Consider the following 26166-nt stretch of genomic DNA (forward strand, 5'->3'; position numbering starts at 1 on the left):
TGCGTTTCAAACTTAATTTTTTAGTCGGTCTTGCAGTATAAAATGCATTTTTTATAGTTACTAAATATCTTATTGTGTTTTTTGCACCGCAAACGCAAAAGCAAGTGCAAAACAAACACACCCGAAAGCTCCTGGGCTTTAATGGTTTGAGTTTTAGGTTTGGATTCTTTTGTTTTAATTGGGCTTTAAGAGTTGTGGGTTTTTTCTGGATTCTCATTTCAAGCTCACTTACAAAAACATTCAGAATTCTTTTTTAAGAATTTTCCAATAGCAACAACTCCATTTTATATTTTGAGCAGAATAATATCATAGCTTCAAGGATAACACCTTGGGTGTCTAAACATATGGAAATCAAGATTAAAGAAAATGGGAATTTCAGTCCACTTTCCTTACTGTCATTTCCACTCCTCCGTCTAAGGAAACGAAGAGGGATTTTTCGTTTTCCTCATTTTCTTCCCTTGCTCATTTTAATGGCAAACAAACCCCTCCCCTCCAGTGAGAACTTTTTCTTTTTGCTGGGTTTTGACTTATGGATGAGTTAAGAGCAATAGTTGAGTGTCAAAAGTAAAACTCCGCTGATAAAGAATCAAAGAATAAATCTGTTAGCAGCAGTTGGGATCTTTGACCCAAATGCTGGCAGAGGAAATTGAACCGTGCATTCAAAGGGATGGCTTTGTAAATGATTTTCTCATGAGAATTTGATCTTCAATGTCACATTAGCAAGTTAAGATGGATATCTACCAGGTTTGATCATCTAAACAAGGAATAGAGAGTAAATTGTTTTATTTAGTCGCCGTGTTCTTAACAAGATAATCAGTCAGTCCCTCTTGTTTAGAGAGCACAAAACCACATCCCTCTGTTTTTATTTCCGTTCATAACTTCATTCATGTCAGCCAGTTGAGTTGTTTTTCTTCTTAACTATTATGGCTGTTGAAAGATACCTCAGGGTAGCTTGGATATGTAGCAAAGAGAATAACCACGTACGTATCAATTGTAAGAAACCTAGGGTTTTGAAACCAGAAGGACTAAATTATGGTGAAACGACATCAGAGCCCTTTTTTCCTTATTCAAGAATTCATTCATTTATGATACATTACTGAAGATATTTATACATGTCTCATGAGATTCTCCGTTTTCAATTGATTCAAGAATTACTGTCAGAACAATAGAAAATGAATCGAGTATGTTACAACTACGTGCATCAGCAAATTCTAGACCGTTGGCCTTTTCAAGAAGCTGAGATTAGGAGCACAAGTGTGATACAAGTTGTAAGAAGCAATGCACAGGATGACCCCAACCAACCATATGCTCCAATAACCTGTCAGATGAAAAGAAATTCTTCATCGTAAGTGTCTAAAACGGCAACTTATGCAGCAAATCAAGAAACTAAAATGCAAAAGGTGACGGGGGATCTCATACCTTGAAATGAATAAAAGATGAAACTCCAGAGGATTCCTTAAGCCCGGTGAATCCGATATCATAAGAAATGCTTCCATCAGGTTTAAACAATCCAAAGTTCCTCTCAGAAGTAGGCCCGGGCTTCAAATTTTCGTTGAACAGTGCAAAAATATACGCTTTTGCCACAAACTTTGGTCTGTATGGTGTTCCCTTCTTTTTAGCTAGCCGTTTACGCAGATTACGATTGTAAGTCCTGGCATTTTCTAAACTGGCACCTGCTTCATTGTCATCCCCGCGAGAAGCCCAACCTGTTTCAGAAACGATGACTTCCATCTTGGGAAACCCAGCCTTGTCTAATGCAGCGTAAGCTGCATCAACCTGAGCCTCAAACATGTTATCATAATGCAGATTAGTCTTTGCATCAAGAATTCCCTTATTTGATTTGAAAAGAGCATAGTTTATGTCAATATGCTCAGGATCACTCTTGTAGGCTAGAAAAGGGTAGGCATTTATGTAAAAAGGAGAGCCAATCTGTGAGAAGAACTGCAACAGTGGTTTCATGTATATAGAAACATCTTCCCTGAAAACGCACGACGATGGTGGGAAGGAATTGGTGAAGACGGCCTCTGAATGTGGGCTTGAAACCTCGACAACCTTCGTCAAATCCAGCCTTCGAAGCGCATCATAAACATTTTTAACCGCAGGCAGTAAAACCTCCCATAATTCATGGTCATCGCCCCCCAAGATCTCGTTTCCCACTGCTATTCCAGCAATATTTGTTCCAGGAAGGAATGGCTGCACATTTTCCTTTATCCAATTCATGGCGCGATCCTCTCCTACAGCTATTTCTTTTAAATACCCATTGCCAAGTCCAACTATTATTCCAATGCCAGAGCCTTTGAAGGCCTTGAGGACTTCATGGTCAGCGTCGTAGATTCTGGTATTTTTAATCTTGGCTGCTTTCAGAAGCGTCACCACGCTGCGTGGTGAAGGTAAATTATCTGCTATCCTACCATAGTTTACTCCGTATGTTCCCTTGAATGCGTACACTGTGAAAACTGCAGAACACAGCATATAAAAAAGCACCATGCATTACACAGCTCAACCATTATAAGCAGATAAAATATCACTATAATTCGAACTTTATTTTTTTTGTAAAATGAAAAAAATAATATAGTAACTAGAACAAAACATTTTACAAAAATATTGATATAACAAATTAAAAAATTTATTTATTTATAAATGACTGGAAAATTAAAATTGGATCACCCTATACAAGGCAGGGGTTCGACTAGTGTCATTGAAAATTGGGGCAAAATTATTGGTTGTTTTTCCATTATTCTACAATGCAACCACTCACATTCCAAAGAGAAGAGAGCAGCTAGCATTCCTAACAGTTAGAAAGTTTTTTTAAGTACATCCCAGAAGTGTAATCTTATTTTTCCAGAATAAAAAAACATATAGAAAAACCTTAACGTTGTTTATTGTTTAAGGAGACAGAAATTCTGAAATCTAAATATCATGAAATCTAAATCAACTCTGTTAGAGAATAATGTAATAATTTATATCATTCACTAACAAACTCAAGCTCAAGGAGGAAAGGTAAAGAGTACTACGTACCATTGGAAGAAATGACAGAGAAGAGGAGGAGGAGCCATAGAAAGAAAGAATAGAAACCCATAATTCTGGTGGAAAGATGATCAAGGAAAGTGCACTCCATTTGTAGAAAAGAAGTGGGTATGGCCCAACCTTTTTGTAGCTCAAAAGTGTCAAAAAGATAAACCCTTTGGATGACAATGCAATTCTTGTTCTTGAAGCATGCCATAAGACCCTATAAAAAGATTCTTAACCTTGAGATTAAAGAATTTGTAAAGAAGATTCTTAACCTTTGTCCAAAGATGAAAGAGAATTCTGAGAGGATTGGTATTGATTCTTAGCTTTACTCTTCAAAGAATACCTTTTCTTGGGTTGTTATGGATGAAGTTTCAGAACTATTATTCTCTTTCTCAAGAAAGAACAAAACATAAACCCCCTTTCTATATATACTTTTCTTGAGTCCGATTTTTTTCGAGTTATTTTAGAGAGGGGAGGTGGAAGAGAAGGCAGGTAAACATTTTGTTTTGATGGAAATCGTTGCTCATAGATAGTCAAAACTTGGAAGCTTGAGACTGGTGTGGAATGTTTTGGGTCGGTGACTGGACCCCTTCGGGGGATCCATTGACAGATCTTTCGAGGGATCTTTCAGCTATTCCTGTCAGGTGTCTAGGATCAAACTTCTGTGGAAACGTAGGGAGAATAATTTCAACAAGGGTAACCATAAATCTAAAAGTAACACATACTTGCAACAAGCACAGCCATGGTACTGACCAGTCGCCACTCTTCTAAAGAGGAAATGAAAGAAAGGTTAAGCAATATGCAGACATTGTAGTCTGTCATTTAGCACTTGCATAGTTGAACTAGTCTCTCAGGCACTGCTCTAAACAAGGCGGATCTGAAACCATGCCATTCCAGACAACAAAATAAACAACAGTGCAAACATATATAATATTTTAGTCTAGTCACTAAACATACAAGTTAATTAAAGCCTTGCAATCTCGAGTCCTGCACAATGTATGCAACGAACAAAAGCTGCATCAATTACAGCCTACTCTAGTGGGGTCAAGACTACAGGTAGGGCGATATCCCATCCATTTAAATCTAACATCAACATATTATCAAACTAGCAATGATATTAAAGCTACAGTCACCCAAAACATCCGAGTCGCCTGAATTAGAAGAGAAGCAGATGTTACATAAGAGCTACGGCTGAGGGGCATCAGCTGGCCCCATTGGGTTTACCTTTCCATTTTCCATGATCTCCCCATCCACTGGCTTGTCTTTCCCATCCATGGGAATGCTACACTTTGCATCGCCCTCCTACAAACCCAGTTTCTCTTTGATCTCTCCCTCAGATGCAGAGACAGTTCCATGTGTATTCTCCTGTGCTCCACCATCTACATTCATCGCTACATTATCTGGGATGCCCTTGCGACCCGGGGCATTCTCTTTCTTTGAGTCAGTTTGTGGCATCTTTCCAGCCACGTCTTCAACCTTATTGTTTCTATTTTCAGATACTTCACTGGAACCAGCTTCTTCAGCAGCTTTGTACTTCAATGCTGCCCCTCCATGTTCTTTCTCTTTAACTTCCAGTGTGTGCTGGGCTTCCCTAGCTTTTCCTTCATCACCATTCTTGGTTTCCTAGGCATCCTCTTGGGACTTTATGTCCTTGTTGACTTCCTCTGTTGCAGTTCCTCCATATTGGCATCTGCTGACTTCATCCGATCAGCTTCTTCTTGATCCGTATCTCCATTCTCATCCTGATTTTCTTCGGTGCCATCATTTCTTTTTTCTTCCTTTGCATTTTCCGTTTCAGTTCCCTCTGCATCTTGCATTTGAACTTCATCCTCACCCTCAGTAACATATTCCGTTTCATCTTTCTTTGAACCAGATGATTTTCGGTTTCACTTCCTTGGGGGCTCCTTTTCAGGAGGAGTTGCCTTGGCCTTCTCGCTGATTCTTGCAGATCTTCTTGGGGTCTCACCAGTGCCCCAATCAAACTCAGATGCTGCAGGGATTGCCACGGTGTGATTTCAGGTACTGCTGCAATTGCTTCCTGTTATTAATTTCTTCCCCAGTTGGAGCAATGAACACGATTTCATTCTTCTTTGGTGTGGCTACACTCTTGAAAAAATACTGCAAGGAACCAAGACAGTAAGTTATACAACAAGGAACTGTAAACAAAATATTTAATACCTGTCTGTGCTCCATGACATTGGCTCGATATTTAATTGATATGATTCAGCAGAATCAAATGACTCAGCTAGTAACAAAATAAATAGACAAAGGTTAAATAAGAAGATAGTGGCATTTGCTAATGTCATATTGTATTCTCAGCTGTCTCAAATAAACACATATAAATCATCAGTAAAGGCATAATAGCATGACTGCATAACCGTTCTCTGCCTGGAGTCCAGTCAGAACAGATAATCTTCCTACTTCATAACCATCAGCAAATTATCGCAAGTCACTCTTATCATCTTTTGCAGTCGTGGAACAAATACTCCAACAAGAAGTTTTCTCAAGGAATCTCAACTGCCCCTGTTCTTTCATCACCTTTCACTTGACTGTGTGGTCATGCTTCTCTTAATGTTTCCGGAACAATCCTAATTCTAATTTGACCAGTATGCACAATCTAACAAATCTTCTCCGGTACTTTTAGTAGAGAGACATCTGGATTTTCATGTGAAATAGACAATGACTCCCCCATTTCACCTTTCATGATGCAACCTACCATACAAAACATAAAGTCTTAAGCATATTCATTACGGATGATAATTCTCAATCATTACAAACAAATAATCTCCAGTTTATGCACTAAATCCAGCTCTTCACTATTTCCCTAACACATTGCATCTCGCTTCTAATAATGCAGTTCCCCTACCCAACTAAAGTGATGGCAGGACTTTAGTTATTTTCAAATTAGAAAGAAATGAATGGATTGATGTTAGAGACTCCAGGCATTGGTGCCTCTACATGAGCACATAATGTGATGTTTTTTACTGGCTTCTAATGTTATTGAAATTCCACCTTTTCAACTCTATTGCTCTCTTCTTCCTCTCTCAACAGATGTTCATCTCTCCTACCCCACATGAACTAAATTAGCAAAGCATTATCAGCTAAAGAATACAGGACAAACTGTATTACATGTGAGCGCCAAAAAGAACTAGGACATCTATTATGCCCACATAGAATCACAATAATAATGATACGCAATAAACCTACAGAAACACAAAACTCGTTTACCACTCCACTAAGTGAGGTTGTCCTCAAACTAATTCCCTTGTTTTACCTTCTTTTTTTTATCTGATTTTGGTATCTCAACCATAAATTATTGCATTTTTTTATTACATAAACACAAATCTCTATAAGCACTTCATCATTGGCTCCTCAAGCCAACACAAACCTTGATATATCTTCCAAATAAAAGATATTTTATGCATAGTACAAAACAAGGATGGAAAGAATATAGAAAAGTAGTAGTTTAAAAAATGACCATCCATCCAAAATAATTTGATAAATGATTAATTTTGCCTCTGGAAAATGCAAACGTGGCCCTCAAATAAAAAACACCACACAAAACAATTCAGCGAAGGTAGCAATGCAATATGCCAGTCAACCAAAAAACAAAACACAACAATTCAGTAGAAGCACTCGATGCTGGTTGACTTGGCTATAAAAGAACTACCCCTGAAACCCAAACCAAACAGCAGGGGGGGGGATAGTACAAATTTCAGTCAGTACGAGAAAGGAGGCATGAATCCTAAAGGTTGCAGTATCTCTCCATGCTATCAATGAGACAGCTGAATGGGAGAATCCACATATTGTCCCAGAGAATTATATTAAAGGGGCAAAGAGGGCTAGAGAGGAGTTGCTGAACAACAAAAAGGTCGTATCATTTAGAAGAAAAGGTTCAGTAATAAAAATAATAGTAATAATTAGCGGCATGCTTCAAGCTATACTTGAAACCTCAAAGAACAAAATCAAAGGTCAAAGCTTTGAAACATTGACACAGAAGATATGGCATAATCCAATATTAGCATGAGAAGTATTATCCTACCTAAGACACAGTTGTAGTTTTAAATAGATTAAAACATGTAAAAATCACATACAGTATAACTGCAAGTAGAAAAATATGAAATAGTCTTACTGCAGTAAATCAATGAAAGTATTGAATGATACTAACCACGAGGAGTTCACAGTAAGAAGTCCTATTTAAGAGTGGTATACTCCCATTAGATACAAAATGACACTTCTCTATTTAACACATCTGATGAACAGTTGAGTAGAACAATTGTCTGGTTTTTTTATGGCCGCGATGCTTTTGAGTTTATTTGGTAATAAATTCAAACCAGACTAAGAAATGGACCATTTAGACTTGTTTAACGCACTGTTGACAAACATTGGTTAATAATATTTAAGTGGGACTGCAGATTCAACACAACAGAGAATGAACTAACTGCTTCACTGGGTTCAATGGATCCAATCCGCAGCTGTAGTCTACAGCAAACTACATTATCATAGGAGATCACATCCTCTCTCAATCAACAATCCCTAAAAATCCTTGATTTTCCCTTTTACCATCCACCATACTATGAATGTGAGGAGGTGTCAATATCCTCATTGGATGTTCTTTTGTAGGTTACAAATACCAGTTTTGACACAAATTTCTTCAAAGTTAGCAACAAAATCAAAAGGAAGAAAATCAGCCCTTGCCATCAGAAAATGATTCCTAAGAGACGCAAGTCCAAAGCATCATGATAAGGAACTATAAAATCATACAAAACTCTAAAATTCTTGAACCCAAATAAACAAAACGAGCAAGCATCTGACACCATGTTCCAGCCTTAAACCCCACCAGTATTTCAAATACGCCCCTTAGAAGAATCAATAGATTAAAAATAGCACAATTTTCATATAAAAATGAAGAATCAGAAAGTGCAAACCAAATTGCAAGGTCGGGTCCTCCAGACTCATCTAATAATACATCAAGATCAAGCATAAAAATTCCCAAGATAAACAAAGGATGGTGAGTTTTGATAGAATGTGATCATTGATCTAACAAAAATGGAAGTAAAAAAATATATCAGGCATCAAAACATAACGCAAGTTCCCAAGCATGCCCCAAGATAAAACCTCATGGATATACTTCACTGAAAGCATATTTTTTAACTTCTTCAAAAGTTTTCAAACATCTTACAAGTCAAAATCACTAACTCGTTTTTTGCGAAAACAGAAGAAAAAAATTAGAATCGGAATTGAAGGCTTAATCAAGTACAGGGGAAGAACCCCAGCAGCTAACTTTAGATTAAACTGAAAATTTGGGACCCCAAAAGTTAGAACCTGATTAAATCTATTAAAAACTCCCAAACAACAAACATAGCCTAAACCACAACAATTTAATTCTGGCGTCTGAAGCAAAAGTAAGCTGTCTGTCATGTAGCGCAACAAACAGCAATTCTAACTTCAAATGTTTCCAGGAAAATTGCATTTCAGGGAAGGGAAAAAAAACATCAAAATGATGGGAGAAAAACCACCAAAATGAAATCTTACCCTTCATTCTTTCTTCATAGTTTAAAATAAAATGTGGGAAATTATTTACGAACCAAAGCCAAAATTAGCAGAAACATCACATAGAAAAATGGTAAGACTTTTCAACCAAGAAAAGGAAAAAAAAAAAAAAAAAAAGGAATATTAACCCTAATTAAAACACTACAACCTCTATAAACTAAAAATATAGTAAAATTCAAGAACAATCTCCTAAGTACCATAATTACGTCCAGAAAAAAAAAAAAAAAAAAAAAAAAAAAAAAAAAAAAAAAACTACTCTTTTCTCTCCTCGAGTGTCTGCCTGTCCTACCCTCTTTAGATACGTTTGCCGCTGCTTTGGTTTCTCATGTGACTTTTCAACTTTATTACATCCTTCCCGTACACTTCACCTTTTGTTACTGAAAACGTAAGTATTAACACTTTGCTAACGTAATTATTTCTTTTGTACCTTGGTAATAACAATTTATTAAGAGTGTTTAAAAAAACCAATTAACCCATAAAATAGAGTAAATTAAAAAATAATTAATTATAAATATTAAATTGAGAGGAAAAACTAACTAAACTTATTTAAAAACTATAAAATCAGCTCAATTTGGTCCAGAAAAAAAATACTTAATATCTCAAACAAAAAGGGTATAAATATTAAATACTTAACCTAACCCTAAAAATATTCTCTCTCATTCTTCCTTTGCCTCCTCAAATCTTGAAACTCTGTTCATCTGCATTTGCCATATTTCTGTTGTTCTGGAAAGCAAGCATAATAATCAAAGCGAGGCTAGAGGCAAGTAATCATAGGAGCACATGCTCCATGCAAGGAAGTGAAGAAAGACTCTTGTTGCATCGAGGCTTGTGGCCAGTGATCTTGGCAGAATTTTCTACCTCTATATTCTGGGTTCAAACCTCAGCGAGTATATCTGTCATTTTTATGGTATTTTGCCTGTCTACTAGACTTGCAGAGTGTTCAGTGAATCCAGAGATTAGTCGTGGTGCATGTAAGCTGGCCCGAACATCCCAGATTATAAAAAAAAAAAAAAAAACTCTTGTTTCAAGAACACGTAGCTTATGACACCCTGCTGCGTAAGAACCCATCAAGAGTGATAATGTGCTGAGGTGTTAGATAATGCATCTAATGGGAAGAGGTGGCATGTGTCTGTTATACCCGATTTGCCTCGAAATGACCATTGTTTCCTTTTGTTTTGATAACTTCTTGTGTGACCTTATGTAGACACGTGCACAAAACCTTCTAGTATATTCGGATACCAAGATGGCAAAGGAGGAAGATTAGGAATATTCTCTCATCCGCCTTTTTTCTTTTTTAAAAAAAGAAAAAACAAATCATTCTTATTTATATTTTCCATCATAAGCTCTTCTATCAGTTTTTGAACAAGAATATCCTTTAGAATACCAATAGAAAATATAATTTTCAATACAAAAAATCAATTTTTTGTTTTAAGAAACTCATCAAAATTTGAAAAATGAAGAAAAAAGAAAAAGTTAAAAAAAAAAAGTTAGAGACATAGGATATTAAAACATTATAAAAAATTAAAATAAACCATAAAACATAAAAAATTATTTTATTAATATTTATTAAAAAAAAGAGAGAGAGAGAGCGCATAGAAGAAAGAGATATTACTATACCTCTAGACTCGGAATATTATTTATTGAAATAGTATTTAGACGACTTTGCTCCTAACCTAAAAAACTATTGAACTAAGATTTGAAAGTGAGATAATTTTTTTACCAAGATTCAATATTATTTTCAAATTCTTTGGAGATAGATTAGTTTTTTTATTTTTTTAGAATAGTTAAATTACTTAAATACTGGAAACAAAAAATAAAGATATCTTAAGCCCAATGGCTTTTATATCTTTTCTTTTTTTTTATTAAAGTTGAATTAATTAACTGCTTTTATGTTCAAAATTAATAAAACTATCTTCCAACCGATTCTTGATTTTGTTTACCATGGTTTTTTTTTTTTTTAATATTAAGTTAATTTAGTGAGAATACCATTTTTTTTTCCTTCTCACTCTCCAACTTAAGTTCCATGCCAGCTTGTTTAATTTTTTTTCCTTAACATTTGATCCATGTCCTTTTAATTATTATTTTTTAATTTTAAATAATCTATAAAATTAGAATATTTTTTCAATCTCATCCCTTTTTTATTTTTTTTTTAATTTGATCTTCATTCTTTTTATTTCTATTTATTTTATTTTGGTTCATTTTTTAAATTTTTTTATATATATAATTTCATCCTTATTGGGTTTTTTTCCTATCAAATTTAATTTTCATTTCTTTAATTGTTGTGTTTTTTTTTTTTACTTTGACAAGTTTTTAAAATTGATATTTTTTTACGATTTTATCCTTCAATATTAAATTGATTTAGAATTAAGTTTCTTAATTGAGCTCAGGGCTAACATTTCACGGATTGTGAGTTTTCGATATTAAATCAGGCTCAGGAGGTTTGTGTCCGGTTTACTTGGTTTTTTACTTTCATTTGTTTATGCTAATTTATTTTTTTGTTTTCATCATTCAACATTTATTCAATTAGAGATTGAGTTTTGTTCTTTTTATTTATTTTCTTTTTGTAGAATTGTTTGATTGTCTTAAAATGACTCCGGTTATCTCGGATCTTTTTATTTGTTATTCTTTGTTGGGTTTTTTTTTGTTAATTCTTTAAATTTATATTTTTTTTCAAGATTTCACACTTCAATATTTAAAATAGTTTTTTAAAACCATTTATAGAATTAGAATTGTTTTTCAATCTCATCCACCTTTAATTTTTTAATCTTTCAAATTTAGTTCACATTCTTTTATTTCTAGTTTTTTTATTTGAGATAATTTTTTAATTTTATTTTTCATATATAATTTCATCCTTCTTAAGTTTTGTTTTCGTATAAAATTTTATCCTTATTCTTTTTATTAATATTTTGTTGCTTTGCGGGATTTTAAAAAATAATATTTTTTTTTATTTCATTATTCAACATTAGATTGGTTGGGAATTGAGTTTTTTGACTGATCCTGGGTTTATGATTTCACGAGCTTCAGGTTTTAGATATTAACTCAGGTTTAAAAGGTTCGTCTAAGTTTTCTTATTTTTTTTCCCTTTCTTTAAATTTATATTTTTCAAGTTTCATCATTCAATGTTTATTCAATTGGAGACTCGACTCTATTATTTTTATTTATTTATTTTTTGTATGACTTTTCACTAATTTTGAAAATGACCTGAGTTTTCTCGGGCCTTTTTATTTGTTGTTATTTGTTAGATTTACTTTGGCTAATCAACATTAAAGTGTTTGAGAATTTAACTTCTTGATTCAACTCGTTTCTAAGGTTTAATGGGTTGTAAGTTTAAGACCTTAGCCCATGTCTGAAATGTTCACTCGAGTTTGCTTGGGTTTTTTTTTAAAAGTTGATACCTTTTCAATTTTATCATTCAGTATTAACGATTAGGCTCTATTTTTTCTTTATTTGTTTTCTATATGATTTTTTTATGAATTTTCAAAATGACTAGGATTGTCTTGGGTCTTTTTATTTGATATTTTTGGTAAGATTTATTTTGGAAAATAAATACCTTTTTGATTCGTTTTACCTTCATATAATAAACCGATATCCTACTAGCGAAGTTGCCTTTAAGGTGACAATACTTTTTAAAAGTAATATATCATGTAAATCAAAAACCTTTTTAATTCGCTTTTCCATTATACAATAAGCTGTTATTCTACAAACAAGTTGCCTTCAAGGTGACAATATTTTAAAAAAAAAATATACCATGTAATTTTTTTGGCATTTGGCTTATTACACGTGTGTGTGTGTGTGTGTGTGAGATTGTAAGTGAACTCAGGCCAGGTAAATATGACCATACCAAGGTTTATTGAGTATGATTGAGGTTTTGGTCTATTTTGGATTCAAGTAAGAAAAATAAGTGTAAAGCTTAATTTATCAAGTACAATCATTGTAGGGCCAGAACCTCTATTTTGAATGTGAGAAGTGAGCCTTATTGTTAGGTCTAAATTTTAGATCATTGTCTTAAGTTTAATAGTTTTTAACTTTGATAAAAATACATGTACTAGTTTAGGCAAATTTTTAGCAAGAGCACAACAAATATCTTTATCATTAAAAGTAAGCAACAATACAACTTACATTAGGTATGCTATTTTAAGGTGATTGAAATCTTCTATTTAGCATAATCAACTATTTATCTATAATTATGAAGGCCAATTAGAATTTTTAGTTACCATAAAATTAGGTGATGACTTCTATTTTTAAATTTTACCTTATAAATCTTAAAATAAATCTAGTTTTCCGATGTCTTTCGTGATAGAATGACAACTCCATTAGAAAAATTTAATAGGTTTTAGACTTTGTTTTCTTGTTTAAAAATTATCCACTTGTTTTTTTTTTCTTGTGTTTTCCCCTGATTTAATATTTCATTTGTTTGTTTAAGTATTTTCATTTCATATATTTTTTTTAATATATTTGTGGATTGGATATGGAGTTATATTTTGCGCCCACTACACTTAACTTTCACATGCCATCCAGACAATACAATACACCTAAAAAAATTTTTAGGATTGGATATGACACGACCTAGCAGTTATTTGATTTTAAATGAGATTATTCAAAATAAATTAATTAAACAAATTTTATGATGTTTTTTAATATAATATTATTTAAATTTTACTTAGTTTATGAATAAGATTGCAATATTTTATATTAGCAAAAATTCTTTCTATGCAACCCAACTTAAATTCTTTTTTATTTTATTCAATTCAATCGCTTTTTTATGCAAGCCTTTTTTAATATCATTTTATTAAATAAAAAATTATTTTCTAGAAACAAAGTTATTAAGTACAACTGAATTTATTGTCTGTATTTCGAGATTAAATATCCAGATTCAAATCTATTTCTCAATTTTTCAATTTAGTCTTTGGTTAAATAACATTTAATTTTTACTTGATTTTCACATAAGATGATAACATTTTTTTTTTTCTAAAATTAGTAGGTTTTTTTTTTTGTACAACTTTACATAATATTTTTTTCACTAGATTTTATTCAATCATTTTCTTATGAATGTCTATTTTTATTATAGTTTGATTAAATAAAAATTTGATTATAAGAGACAATTAATAAGCACAACCAGGTCTCCAACCCTAATCTTGATGTCTATTTCTTAATTTTTCAGTTTAATTTTCGGTTATCATTAAAAAAATAATAATAATAAATTGTATTTATTGACACGTGTTAAATGCATATATTACCTTTTCGATCTGTATTTTTTCTGTGTCAACAAGCATGTTAAAAGAACCTACACATTCTTTTTTGCGTTGAAAGCGGGATAGATAACTAGTCACAACCTTTTACAAAACACTCCCAAGTATTCTGGAGCTATACCAGTTTTGTTTGTATCAATTTCTTATCTAGTTCGGGATCCTACGGAATTGACTAAAAGAGGCCAGCATCTCAGTTGGCTCTTAATTATATTTGCATGAAGAAAAACCTTAACTACAACTTCGAGTCGAAGGGAGCTCTTACTGCTGCAATTCCAACAAACAAATCATTGGCAAAATCTAACATCTCTCTAGAAGAGGAAATAATGGAGAAAGGATGATGAATGCAATCAGCATTCAAGCCCCCCCCTACAGTTTACAGTGATAGATTGAGAACACAGTCATACTGTTATCTCCTATTCAAAATGTTTGCAAATCATAATTAGAAATAAGTTTAGGCCATATCTACCTGAGCATATGTATCCCATGAACATCCCAAATGTACAAGTGATCCTGCAAGTTTCATGAAAAGTGAGAATTATTCTGGCAAACGCAAGCTTTAGCAGGAAGAGTTCAAAACCTACTCAAAGCACAATAATAACAGATAGCTCCTCTGTATTGTACGCTCTTCTGTATCACAGAAACAGCTCTCACAACAGTAGAAAACCCCTCTGAATTTATTTCTGAACGTAAAATATGATCATTTCATTTCAAATTGCTTTATTCTGTATTTCCAGGCACAAGTAACAAAAATAAATGGAAACGAGGATATGAATGATAACCACCTACATCGGCAAATGATGAATTATAGCAATGTGTGATCTACCACTACTCCTCTTAACACTCTTACATGTATATACAAGAAAAAAAATGCTTACTACATTATCTTTTAAATCGAGATCCCTTGTTCAATCTACCCCTACCATTATTCTTTCCATCCCATACAGAAGCCCAGAAGAACAGAGACATCCAAAAAAGAACAGCTAAGAAGATCTGAACACGATCCTGCAACCGAGAGAGAGTTGCTGCAATACCTGCGATGGAATAAATTTCCTAAGAGCCCGAGCAAATAAATAGTAATCAACTAAATTATTACTTTCTTCTATAGAGAGATAGATTAACAGGTTGAATTTACCAACCTAAACAATTAAGTAATATAGCTATCACCAACAAATTCTCGATATCAAGAATATTAAGCAGGATGAAACGTGCCCTGACCATCCAAAAACTCATCACCACCACACAACTTCGGGAACAAGCTCTAGGGAACAACAAGTGGCACATATGGTCTCATGAGATGGAAACCTAACAAATAGTGTATCGGAAGCACTAATCAATACTACTCTTGATGGTAATGCTTGAACATAACTAACTAATATGGGCTACCAAGATGACTATAAAAAGCTATGGAGGTGATCAAAACCCTCAAATATCATGGGTTTATTACAAGCAAAACTCTTATAGACTAAGAACACCAAAACCATGAAAAAACTCCCAATATTGTTTTTTTATTCATCCAAATCTCACTTGTCAAAAGGCTATTACATCCCTTTATATAGTAAAACTAGAGAACCTTAACAATATGAGTAGAAAAATAAAAAATAAAAAAATTATTCACTTTAATAGGAAAAATAAAATTTTTAAACTGAATAAAAAAATAACTAAAAATAATATTTATTTTCTTAAAAAAGCTTTTCCATCAGTTTCCCTAGATTGGAAGGAAATCATTTTTGAGTTCAAATTGTTGACGGTTAATGGTGTGCAAAAATTGAAAAAAAAAAAAAACATATATCCCTAGTCTGAACCCGGAATGGCCATACACCCTAGCCGTTCAGACCAGCCCCCAACAATCAGACACCTTACCATGACACCCTCTGAGCTCGATAGGCTAACCGTGATATTTTTAGGCCTTGACACAAATTCTCTATGTAGAGTAGGGGCACCAACCTCTCCGCCAATAGTACAACAAAGCAACAACCTCTCCATTAATGACAAAGGAAGCATCAATATTTTTCACCAATGTCAAAACAAGCACAACAACCAATAACTTAACTTTTCAAGTATTCTCCATCATTACACTACTCTCCACGAGGTAAACTACTGTGATCAAGATCTATAAATGCATTAAATCACCAGGTAAACATAAACATTCAGGCCATCCAAGTTATTTCAAAAACTTTATACCAATTCATTCAATCACACACTCCCAACTATCTTCATTCTATTTCTCTTTCTCCTATACATTATTTTCGCCTCCAATATTTGCTAACTTAAGCATTGGAAGGTCATTTGTTTTTACAGGAACAACTAAACCTAGAGACAACCTACATTCAAGCTCACACAGTTCAACCCAATCCAATCCTGAAGTTTTCACAACCTTATCAACGAGGCAAAACCTCATTGGTCAAAAACCATCCTCCATCATGTAAACTTCCAATACATCATTCTTCAAACAAAACCTCATTAGTAGAAAACTTTCTTTCTCTACCATGAATGCGGTCCTCTGCGAACTCCAACCATAGTGATTCAATAACACATCAGAAATTGTTGGGCCTTGATACCAACTGACGCAAACGAAAGATAAACAGGTTTTGTTAAAGGTCAAAACCCTTAAAGACTAACAAAGTTTGTTACAAGTCAAAACCCTCAAAGACCACGAAGTTTGTTACAAGTCAAAACTCTCAATAACTATGGAGAGACTCCTAAAATACTTAATGTTTTATTCATCCAAGTCTCACTTGCTAAAAAGTGATAGCATTTCTTTATTTAGAAAAAATAGAAAACCCTAATAATACTGAATGAAAAAATAAAAAAATAAAAAAACTATTCCATTTAAGTAGGAAAAAATAAAATTCTTAAACTAAATAAAAATAACTAAGAAAAATATTTATTTTTCAAAAAAGCTTCTACATCACTTGCCAACACTCTCTTAAAGCTTTATGATATAACCAAATTCTGCATCTGAGAGTAAATTTAGGAGCGTACCATAACATTCTCAAACAATACATTAAAGGATCGTATCCAAATTCTCCATTCATGAATCCCTAAATCCGAAAATCATCCTTCTTTCTAGCTAATAACAATTCTCGCAAACCTTACAAATCATTTGGAAACTCCCTTAAAAATCATTTGGAAACTCCATTTGTTAAATTAACATGGGAAACACATTGACAAGACTAAGTCCAAGTCCAAGAAGAAGTTTGGACGCGTTAAACGACTTTTTTTTTATGAAAACAGACATAACTTTTGATTTGAATCAGGGTAAAATTTTATCAGAGTGTTCTACAGGCCTTATTCCTTAGGACACCAGTTGGCTAGTGGCAACCGAGGTAAGGAACAACCCAAATTAAATCCAAAAGATGTTTGAGATTTTTCTTTATTTTACTCATTATTTTTAGATTCCTTTTCTTAGTTAGGTTTTAGAATTTTAATTTGATTTGGTGTTGATTAGCCAATTCAGTTTAGCCACTATTTAAATTGTTTTTTTTTTTAATAGAAGATTGATTATTTAGAAATTTATTCTAAACTTTTTAGTTTACAGTATAGGGTTGTAACCTTAAGACTTGAGAAACATTAGTTCTTTCTTTCAATATACACTGTGTCAATTAGTATCATAGCAGGTTGACATGTTCAATGGACAAAAATGTTGACAACATCTTCCCACCTTACGATGAAGGAGTGGTGGCCATCTGGGGCATTTTGACTGTGATAGTTTGAAAGCTAGCACGGAGAACCCCATTGCAAAGATTTGATTGATTAGATCAACTACCAAAGGGAGACGCAAACAAGGTTGTTATGAGGATAGGAATGTGCCTAAAGACTTACCTCAGGACAAACCAAACCTAAAATCTATTCCTACAAACCAATATAGGCATCATGACTATATGGAGAGTGGTGTTTATGACGGGAAAAGCATTGAAGGCTTAACTCACAATCAACTTTTTTGTAGACGTGTTCCTAATTGCGATGAAATTCCTTTATTTGACGGGGATTTTTTAAAATAAAAGATTTTTAGATGGTTGTCAAAGTTAAAAGCATGTTGTCCTATTGAAGAAAACTCCTAGTTATTAGAAGGTAGGATTTGCAATACATAAACTTGCTTATGAAGCCAAAGATTGGTGGTCCTATATTCTAGATGATGGAGTTTGTGTTGGCAAGCTTGTAATTCCATTATGGCAAACAATGAAAAAATTATTAACTTTGAAGTTTGTGCAAGATGATCACAAAAAGATTTTATACTAGGCCTTCAAGCAAATAAATTGTTACTACTTGCTTTTTGTTCAACCTCCTCAAATATTAAAGAGGAAAAATGTAGAGGAGAGCTATTACAAACCCACAAGGATGCCTTGCAAAGAAGAAAAGCTTACATAGCTAATAGTAACTGATTAGGTGGCAATGGAAAACCAGAATGAGAAAATAGTTGATGCAATTAAAACCATCATAATGAAGTCGCGAATGGAGAGTTAACCATGCAGGTTAAACAATAGGTCATGGAGGAAAAGGGGGATGCCAAGAATTGTGACCAGATAACCCTTGATGAAGAAACAACTAATGAAAGCCACCAAATATATGATCTAAAGACTAAAGTTGAAAATCTTTTAGTTCTAATGGGCAAACATTGCAAGATATTAATGCCTAGAAATTAAAAACTCATAAAGCACAAATTCTGGATCTTAAGAAGAAACATGACAACCAAATTCAGCTTCCAAAAGCAAAAACAAAAAAAAAAGTGATGAAGCTCAAGAAATCAACAAGGCAACAATCGATGATGTTGAAGAAGAGCATGGATTGGTAGAGGTCCATAAACCATCTCTTCCCAAATGAAAGTCATCGATTGATGCCAAGTCAAAGGATGAAACTATCATTAAACTAAACACATTGGTATATTTGAAGTATCTGTTTTTTTGGAATGGAAGAGTTCATTTCTTTACTGTGAACTCGAGAATGAGTTTTTCTCAAGTGAAGAAGCTTGACGTGAGTCGCGTATTGACAAGTCCAAGTCCAAGAAGAAGTCTTGACGCATCAAGTGACCTTTCTAATGAAAACAGACATAATTTTTATGTGAGCGTTAGATCAAACTGAAATTTTGCTAGTGTTATACAGACTCTGTTTTCTATGGAGTTGGCTGGCCATGGTCAAGAACCTGCTCAAATTAGGCCCAGAAGATATTTGGGATTTTTCTTTATTTTCCTAATTATTTTTTAATTCCTTTCCTAGTTAGGTTTCAGATTTTTACTTGATTTAGTTGTAATTAGCTAGGTCAGTTTAGACATTATTTAAATAACTTTGTAGCTTATTTTTCAGAATAGAGTTAAGATTGTTTATTCAAAAATTTATTCAGGAATTTTCAGTTGAGAAATTAGGACAGTAATATTAGGGCTTGAGAAACACTAGTTCTTTCGGTGCGTAACAAATAATAAGTGATCTGATAGGGGTTTAGTCAAACATCAATCCCAGTTGCCAAACAGGCCCCTGGAGCTGCTACAATCCTTGGATCATTTTAACAAACATTAAGTCACATATTCACAGCTAAAAAGAACTATTCTCAGTTTTAAAAACACATATTCTAGCATTAAATTTAAGCAGGCAAATAATTCAACAAGCTCAAAATTCACAACAATATATAATGATGATATAGTTTGATTCAGAATCGGAACCTTGGGGGTCTTTTCCGGGAGGAGGGTCGGACTGAGGCGGCGGTAGGGGAGATAACGCGGCGTTGCAACGGCGGAGGCGAGTGGTGGGACTCGTGCAGGGCGGCGAAGGAGGAAGTGAGAGACGTAGGGGATGGATAGAGAAAGGGAGAGGAGAGGGGTTTTGGGTTGGAAATGGTAGTGGTTTAGGGTATGCGGATGAAGGAGAGAAAATGGCCATTTCTGAACTGGAGGAAAATCAAAACACCACTCTTCAAAATTATAGCTAGATCATGATTTTTGGGCTGAAATAGAAATGGATTTGTGAGCCGAATTTGACTGAAATTTATTATTATCTCCACTTTCGTTTTTATTTTTCTTATTTCTGACGATATCTTCTAAAATAATTTCAATGGCGAGAATCATTTCTATTTACAAAAATATAAAATATCAAGAGGTTAATATCTTGTATTTACCTTTACTATTTCCTTCGCTTCAATCATATAATAATAGCATCTGACTTTTCACATACTAACAAGTATAATTAATAACAAGTCATCTCTTTTGATTTTACTTTTCAATAATGCTCTTATTTTCTTTTAAAATAAAGTATTCATCAAATTGATTAATTTAAATTTATTACCGACAAATAATATCTGGATTTATACAGAGTAATTATTTCATAAAGTATCAAAATAAAATCTTGCTTGATTACTTCTAATATATCATTTTTTTAGGTAAAATATATTTTTAATCCACTATTGTAACGAATCACTAACAAATCAATAAAAAATTTATTAATTTCTTTCTTAAAAATTAATATTTAAACTAACAATAGCAAAAATACAATAGTTAATGGTAAAATTGCTTGCAATCACATTTAACATGACTTGCAAACAAAATTAACAAATTTAATGTATATAAGTTCCTTTAGTTCTTTTCTTGTTCATTAAAAATAAATTTGACAAGATCAAAATATAATAATATGACATGATTATTTTAATTTTTTATATATTTTTTTATTTTAATAAATTTTGGAGTATTAAAAAATTATAAAGCATTAGTAAATCACAAATCCTTATAACTATTTTTTTTTTGTTATTTTGGAATATAAAAAACTAAGTCCTTTTATCTTTTCATTTTAAAAGGGACTTTCACCTAACATTTATATGACATGTCTTGGAATTTGATCGATTTTGAAATTTTTTTTGAATAAAATTATCTTTGTACTTCCATTATGAATGAAAATAAAATTTTAAATATTACTTTTACATAAACATTTATTGATTTCAAGACTTATAAGATAAAGAAAAAGATGCAATGAAATCCTAAAACATAAAAAAAAAAAAAAAAACAAGGTTTTAAATATATACAACATGGTAATATAATTGCATTTGCAAGGTTAGAGTACTCATTTCTTGATAGTCATGATTTATTTTATCAAAGGCCAAACTACACCTCTCTATTCATCCGTCAATTACATGATTCACTTAACATATACCTTAATTGTCTTCTTCATCTGGCCCTAAATGTTTTGGTGATTATACTATTTTTACTATTTTTGTTTTCAAATGATAACCATCCACGCCAAATCAAATTGTTAACTTGCCTCTTGATCTTTGAAGATGATCAATGGAATGACCTAAGGCTCTTGCATTATACTTACTTTTATCATTTTTATTATAGCATTTAGGAAAATGTGGTTAGATGGGTTTAAGTGATAGAGATACTATTTGACAAGCATTACAAGGTGTTGATAAAATGTTAATGAGAAGAACTTGGAAGGGAGATGATTGTTCATTGTTTTTTCTTTTATGGTTTGGACCTTGTGTATGATGTTCAGGGCCCAATAAAGATGGTAAAGGTGTCTAATTTTTATGGTAGAATGTATCTTGTCGTGAGGGTGAAAGGGATGCACTAGTGTTTACAAATTGAGGTGTTTGATGAGAAAAAATAGGATGGTATGACTAAGGTTTTCGGCCTTCTATTGACTTGCATGTTCATTTCAATTGTATTTTCTTCAAAAATTTCTAGTTGTATTATCACATCTTGCATCTTCTCTTCTTTTAAAGCTTTTTTTTTTACTCTTTCAGTTATAACCAGCATGTATAAGAATTGATTTAAAGTATTGAAAATCATAAATCTAAAGTAAGAAGCCTTGAAAGTATTCATAAAGATGAAGATCATTTTATTTTTAGATATATATATATATATATATATATATATATATATATATATATATAATGCAAACTAGAATGGTGTGGAGACACGTCCATTTTAAACTTGTACTGATTTTATGAAAGCATTTGTTAACTCCTTCCACCTCTAGATCTTGGTATTATCCAGACACATGTATCAACTCAATGTTGTGTCGTTTAATCTCTCATAAAAAAAAGGATAAAAACTTTCTCATAATGGGCTACCTCGACCATTTTATTACAATACACTTGTAGGTGCTTTATAGGACATTTTGTGCCACTATGTTTGATAAATTCATGAACCTTAAACTTTTTAGGTATCATAATATTAAGCACAATGTACATTTTAGCTACCTTTATTAGGTCATAAAGTTATAAGTCTTCTATTTTTTAAAGTAGTTTTTCCATTGCAGATAATTTCTCAAAGTCAAGCTCTTCCTCCATCTTAACCCTCTAGTTATATCCAGTGAGAGGTCAATGGTCAAAGCAATATTGGCTTATAGTGTTTGTGGTACATTTATGAATGGAAAACACATTATTAATTGGGATTCTAGGAAAGTGTTTGATACCCTCTAGGGGGAGGGAGGGGGGAACAAATGGCTGTAGTGGCATTTATGACATTGGTTGGAAAATAAGGTGATGTGGCATTTATATCTGAGTTTGTCCCTGGTTAGAGGTTTCTTCCCGTGATGGTATAGCTTATAGTGCTCGCTCTAACAGACTAGTAAGCATAACGACCTCTCCTTTTAGACTTTTTATCTCCATATAGTTTTTTTATTCTAGTTGTGATCTCTCTTTCTTTTCTATTTGTCTCTGTTTGGATCTAGGAGAGAATTGAACTTTTACAAGGGGACATATATTTCTTCCTCTCAAGCTTAAGGCTTATTTGATATGCATATGTATAAGAAAAATATATAAATGAACACAAAAGATTGGATTAAGCATGCACATTTGTTATTGTTTGATTTTACTATTCTATCGAGAGTAAAAGGATGAACTAGGTCATTTTTTCTTAAAACATTCTCATCAAGGACAACAAATTCACAAGAATTTTGGTCAATTCAAGGAAAATTTGTTAACAGTAGGAAACAAATTCTCACCAAAGATTTCTCTTATAAGAATTTATTTAAACAATATTTAAACTCAAACTAGTTGTGTAACTCATGCTCTGTTGCGAGTTGGTCAAAAAAAAATTTAGCATAAGAAAATAGGGTTCATTCATTGTATGTACGTCATAAAGAAGAGGGAAAACATCCGCACTGCGATTCAAAAACCCGATCAAGCTAAATATGTTAAATATGTTGTATTAATTTTAATAAAATTATTAGAAAAGGCAACAATAGTAAAAATAAAAAAGGACAATAATGTGAGGACAATTTTTTTTTTTAAAAAAAGAAACAACGTAGCTAAATTAGTTTTATAAAAAACACTTTTAGTTGAGGTTGGTTTGATAAAATATATGTTTGGTTAAAACTGTGGTTGAAATTAAGGTTGAAAATAAAGTAGTTTATTGTGTTTGGTTAAAAATGCTTTTCAAATTGAGGTTACAAAATGACTAAAAAAAACATATATTAATATTGATGGTTTTTAATTAAAATATTATAGATTTAACTACTATACATTATGAAAATAAACAATACTTGATACAAAATATTTTTTATTGCTCCATTACAATATCTGCAATTTCATCACATATTAAATCCACCCGACCAGGCCTCGAGGTACCATGGCTTCCTGAGCGTACAACAACATCAGGTAAAATATCATCAGGAATAAAATTGGAATTGCAATTAAATTCTACAAATGCTACGTCATCATGCGATCTTCTTCTAATGTAATTATGTAGTGCCATTGATGCCACAACAATTTCAACGTGCGTTTTGTATGGATAAGCAGACATGTTTTGTAAAATCCTTCACCTCTGTTTCCATACTCCAAAAGAACGTTCTATCACATTACGTATCGATGAGTATGCATGATTAAAATCTTCTTGTTGATTTCTTAGTTGTCCACGACGTCTAAAATTACATAAGAATAAAGATAAAAAAAATAGTAATAAATAAGCTAAGTGCAAAGTGATATATATAAAAAATTCATTTTTCTATAAAACCCAAAAAATTACAGATTTACTAAAAAAATTCAATTATACCATTTTTATAGTATTTGTATAATAGTAATAATAATTAATTTATATATGATGATGCTACAGGAGAGTGAAAATAATTAATTCAAAATGGTTGTTTGCCTTGCTCACAAGCTCCAATACTTCCACTTTATCTTAAGCAGTAGGAAAAACTTAATTTTCCAACTTTTATTCAACCATAGGTGCAGTCACAATTATTGATGGCCCCATCATAATAAAAGCCGATTGTAGCATAACCAAACATATAAGCATAACCAACATAAAACTATCGCTTACTTTAACCTCAGACGCAGCCGCACTACCAAACGACACCTAAGCAAGTTAAACACGGAAGGACGCGATTGTAGTGGAAAAAAAAAGAAAATAAATCAAAACAAAATAGGCTAGGTGTGCTCTTGGTCCTTAATGTTTGGCCCATTCAAAAAGAAATTTGTTCAGCTAGCCAAACCTCTCTTAGACAAAGATGAAAAAAAAAACTTTGATGTAAAAAAAATGATGAAAAAACAAAAACTCAAATAAATACTGGTTAACAAATAAAACCTGCAACCTTAAACATGAGACCTCGATAATCCTATATAAAAAACTAAAAAAATTAATGAAATTAAATTCCCAAACAACATAATAATGGATGATGAAATAGGCAAAAAAATAATTAAAAGAAATATATGTAAAAAAGACTGGAGTTAACCCATGCTAATATTTAAAACCTGTCACTTAGTTTATAAGATTGGAATTAGCCTATAGAAGACAAACATGAAAAAATAATGAAACCAAATCCCCACTATACAAAAATATCAAGGGATGAATTGAAAAAAATAAAAAACAAATAGAAATCAAAGATGTCATAATCCGATTTTTTACCCCCATTTTCCTTTTCTTTTTTTGAAAAATCCAAAGAATCCAAAACAATAGCAAATAATAATAAAACAAAATCCAAAAAAACATATTTTTGATGTACATGCATCATTTTTACATTTTCAACATCTTTTCAAAAGAATTCAAAATTCAAAAATTTACTTTCGACGTGCTCAATTTTTAACACGTTCATTTCAAAATCATTGATTAATTTTTCTTATTGAGTAGACATTTACGTTGCCTTTTTCAAAAATATCAAAATACCAAAAAAATAAGATATATAAAAAATAAAAAATATTTAGACAACGAAACCAAAGTGTAAAGAAAGAAAATAAGGGACCAAAATGATTTTGGGTTGTTTGGTCACCAAGTTTGTTTAGACACCAAGCAATCAGGGGGGAAAAGACAAATTTGTTTTGCCTATAAATAGATGGTTGTACCACACAAGAAGGAGGGGAGGAATTTTAAAGGGAGACCATTACAAAAAACAAAACTAAAAGAAAAAAATACCACAAAAAAGAACTATCTCCAGCTCACACACACTCACACAACACAAAAAAAACCCTAACCCATTTTTTTACATTGAGCCGCCAGCCCTAAAGACCACCCAAACATTTCCCAAAACAACTACTCTCTCTTCTCTCTCCAGCATAACCTTCCTTCCCTCCACGCTCGCCATTAATAGCTTTAAACTCCTCTACCAACCTATACCAATCCCCATCCCCTAACCTTTATCTTTCTCACCTTCCTACATTGTGACCGATCCATTAACACCACCAACGTCACCAGCAACATAAAAATCACCATCCTTCCTCTTTCAGCCAACACCTCATTTCCTTCTCATTGTCACCACTAGCCACACCCAAACCACTAGCCCTCCATGTCCACACCAACAACCTCCACCAGCCCAAAACAACCAAGCTTATCGCCAGCCAACAACTCTCACATGAAAAATCAAACCATGTAAACCAAATCATTTAAAGAAGGAAAAAAACACATATCTAATAAGAAAAACATGCAGCTCTCTATCCCATTTTTTTTCTTCATTTTATTTTCAAGAAAACCACACCACTATCATTTTCCCTCACACCACCAATGTTGCCCAGCCATTCATCACCAACACAACCATAACCCAACCGCAACCAACACTTAAAAGCAACAACCCCGTCTCTCCATTCCCTCTCCACTATCAATAGTAGTTAACACCTCCACTGAGAGTCACATCAACCTCCTTCATTATCGCCCCTAACAACATTAGCCTCACAACCTACACACACTTCAAGTAAGAATTGATGGACAAATAGTAAGGTCACCATATGCACTAATGAATATAATATGTCAAAATATAATATGTGTCTTATTGAGGGTTAACCTTAGCGGGTAAGATCTAGCTCAGGTAAGGTTTGACTCAGCTGGTTTATTTCTAAAAAGTTTTTTAGGTGTCCTAGATTGTTTAAATTACTAGTAGGGTAACTTGCCTCTTAACCTTGTGAACATGTGTAAAGAAATAATTCTACAATACCTTA

At 32.7% G+C, this 26166-nt stretch overlaps 1 protein-coding gene across 7 annotated transcripts; it reads right to left on the reverse strand.

Annotated features, from left to right (window-relative positions):
• Nucleotides 1-1030: 1030 nt before the first annotated feature.
• Nucleotides 1031-19884, reverse strand: LOC7475113 (glucan endo-1,3-beta-glucosidase 14). Of its 7 annotated transcripts, none has more exons than XM_052454840.1 (7): nucleotides 19469-19883; nucleotides 14735-14845; nucleotides 14281-14324; nucleotides 4237-5724; nucleotides 3019-3229; nucleotides 1420-2456; nucleotides 1031-1318 (listed from the first exon to the last, which is right to left on the reverse strand). In XM_052454840.1, the coding sequence occupies exons 4-7, from the start codon at nucleotides 4285-4287 to the stop codon at nucleotides 1229-1231; spliced, it is 1389 nt and encodes a 462-aa protein (XP_052310800.1). In that variant the 5' UTR covers nucleotides 4288-5724; nucleotides 14281-14324; nucleotides 14735-14845; nucleotides 19469-19883; the 3' UTR covers nucleotides 1031-1228. The 7 variants fall into 7 exon arrangements, 6 of the variants coding, with proteins under 6 accessions (XP_052310800.1, XP_052310798.1, XP_024440172.1 ...); XM_052454838.1 differs by having other exon boundaries at nucleotides 14690-14845; nucleotides 19469-19882; XM_024584404.2 differs by lacking the exon at nucleotides 14735-14845 and having other exon boundaries at nucleotides 19469-19884.
• Between the last annotated feature and the right edge of the window lie 6282 nt (nucleotides 19885-26166).

Source organism: Populus trichocarpa, chromosome 1, assembly GCF_000002775.5.
Source record: "Populus trichocarpa isolate Nisqually-1 chromosome 1, P.trichocarpa_v4.1, whole genome shotgun sequence".
NCBI lineage: Eukaryota > Viridiplantae > Streptophyta > Magnoliopsida > Malpighiales > Salicaceae > Populus > Populus trichocarpa.

Bases quoted from the DNA above. Each gene is read 5' to 3' on its own strand.
- LOC7475113 (XM_024584404.2), bottom strand. From the start codon at position 4,287: ATGGATGGGAAAGACAAGCCAGTGGATGGGGAGATCATGGAAAATGGA. The intron at 2,457-3,018 runs GTACGTAGTACT...TGTGTTCTGCAG, and splicing joins CTCTGTCATTTCTTCCAATG to TTTTCACAGTGTACGCATTC. The intron at 1,319-1,419 runs GTATGAGATCCC...TTCATCTGACAG, and splicing joins CATCTTTTATTCATTTCAAG to GTTATTGGAGCATATGGTTG.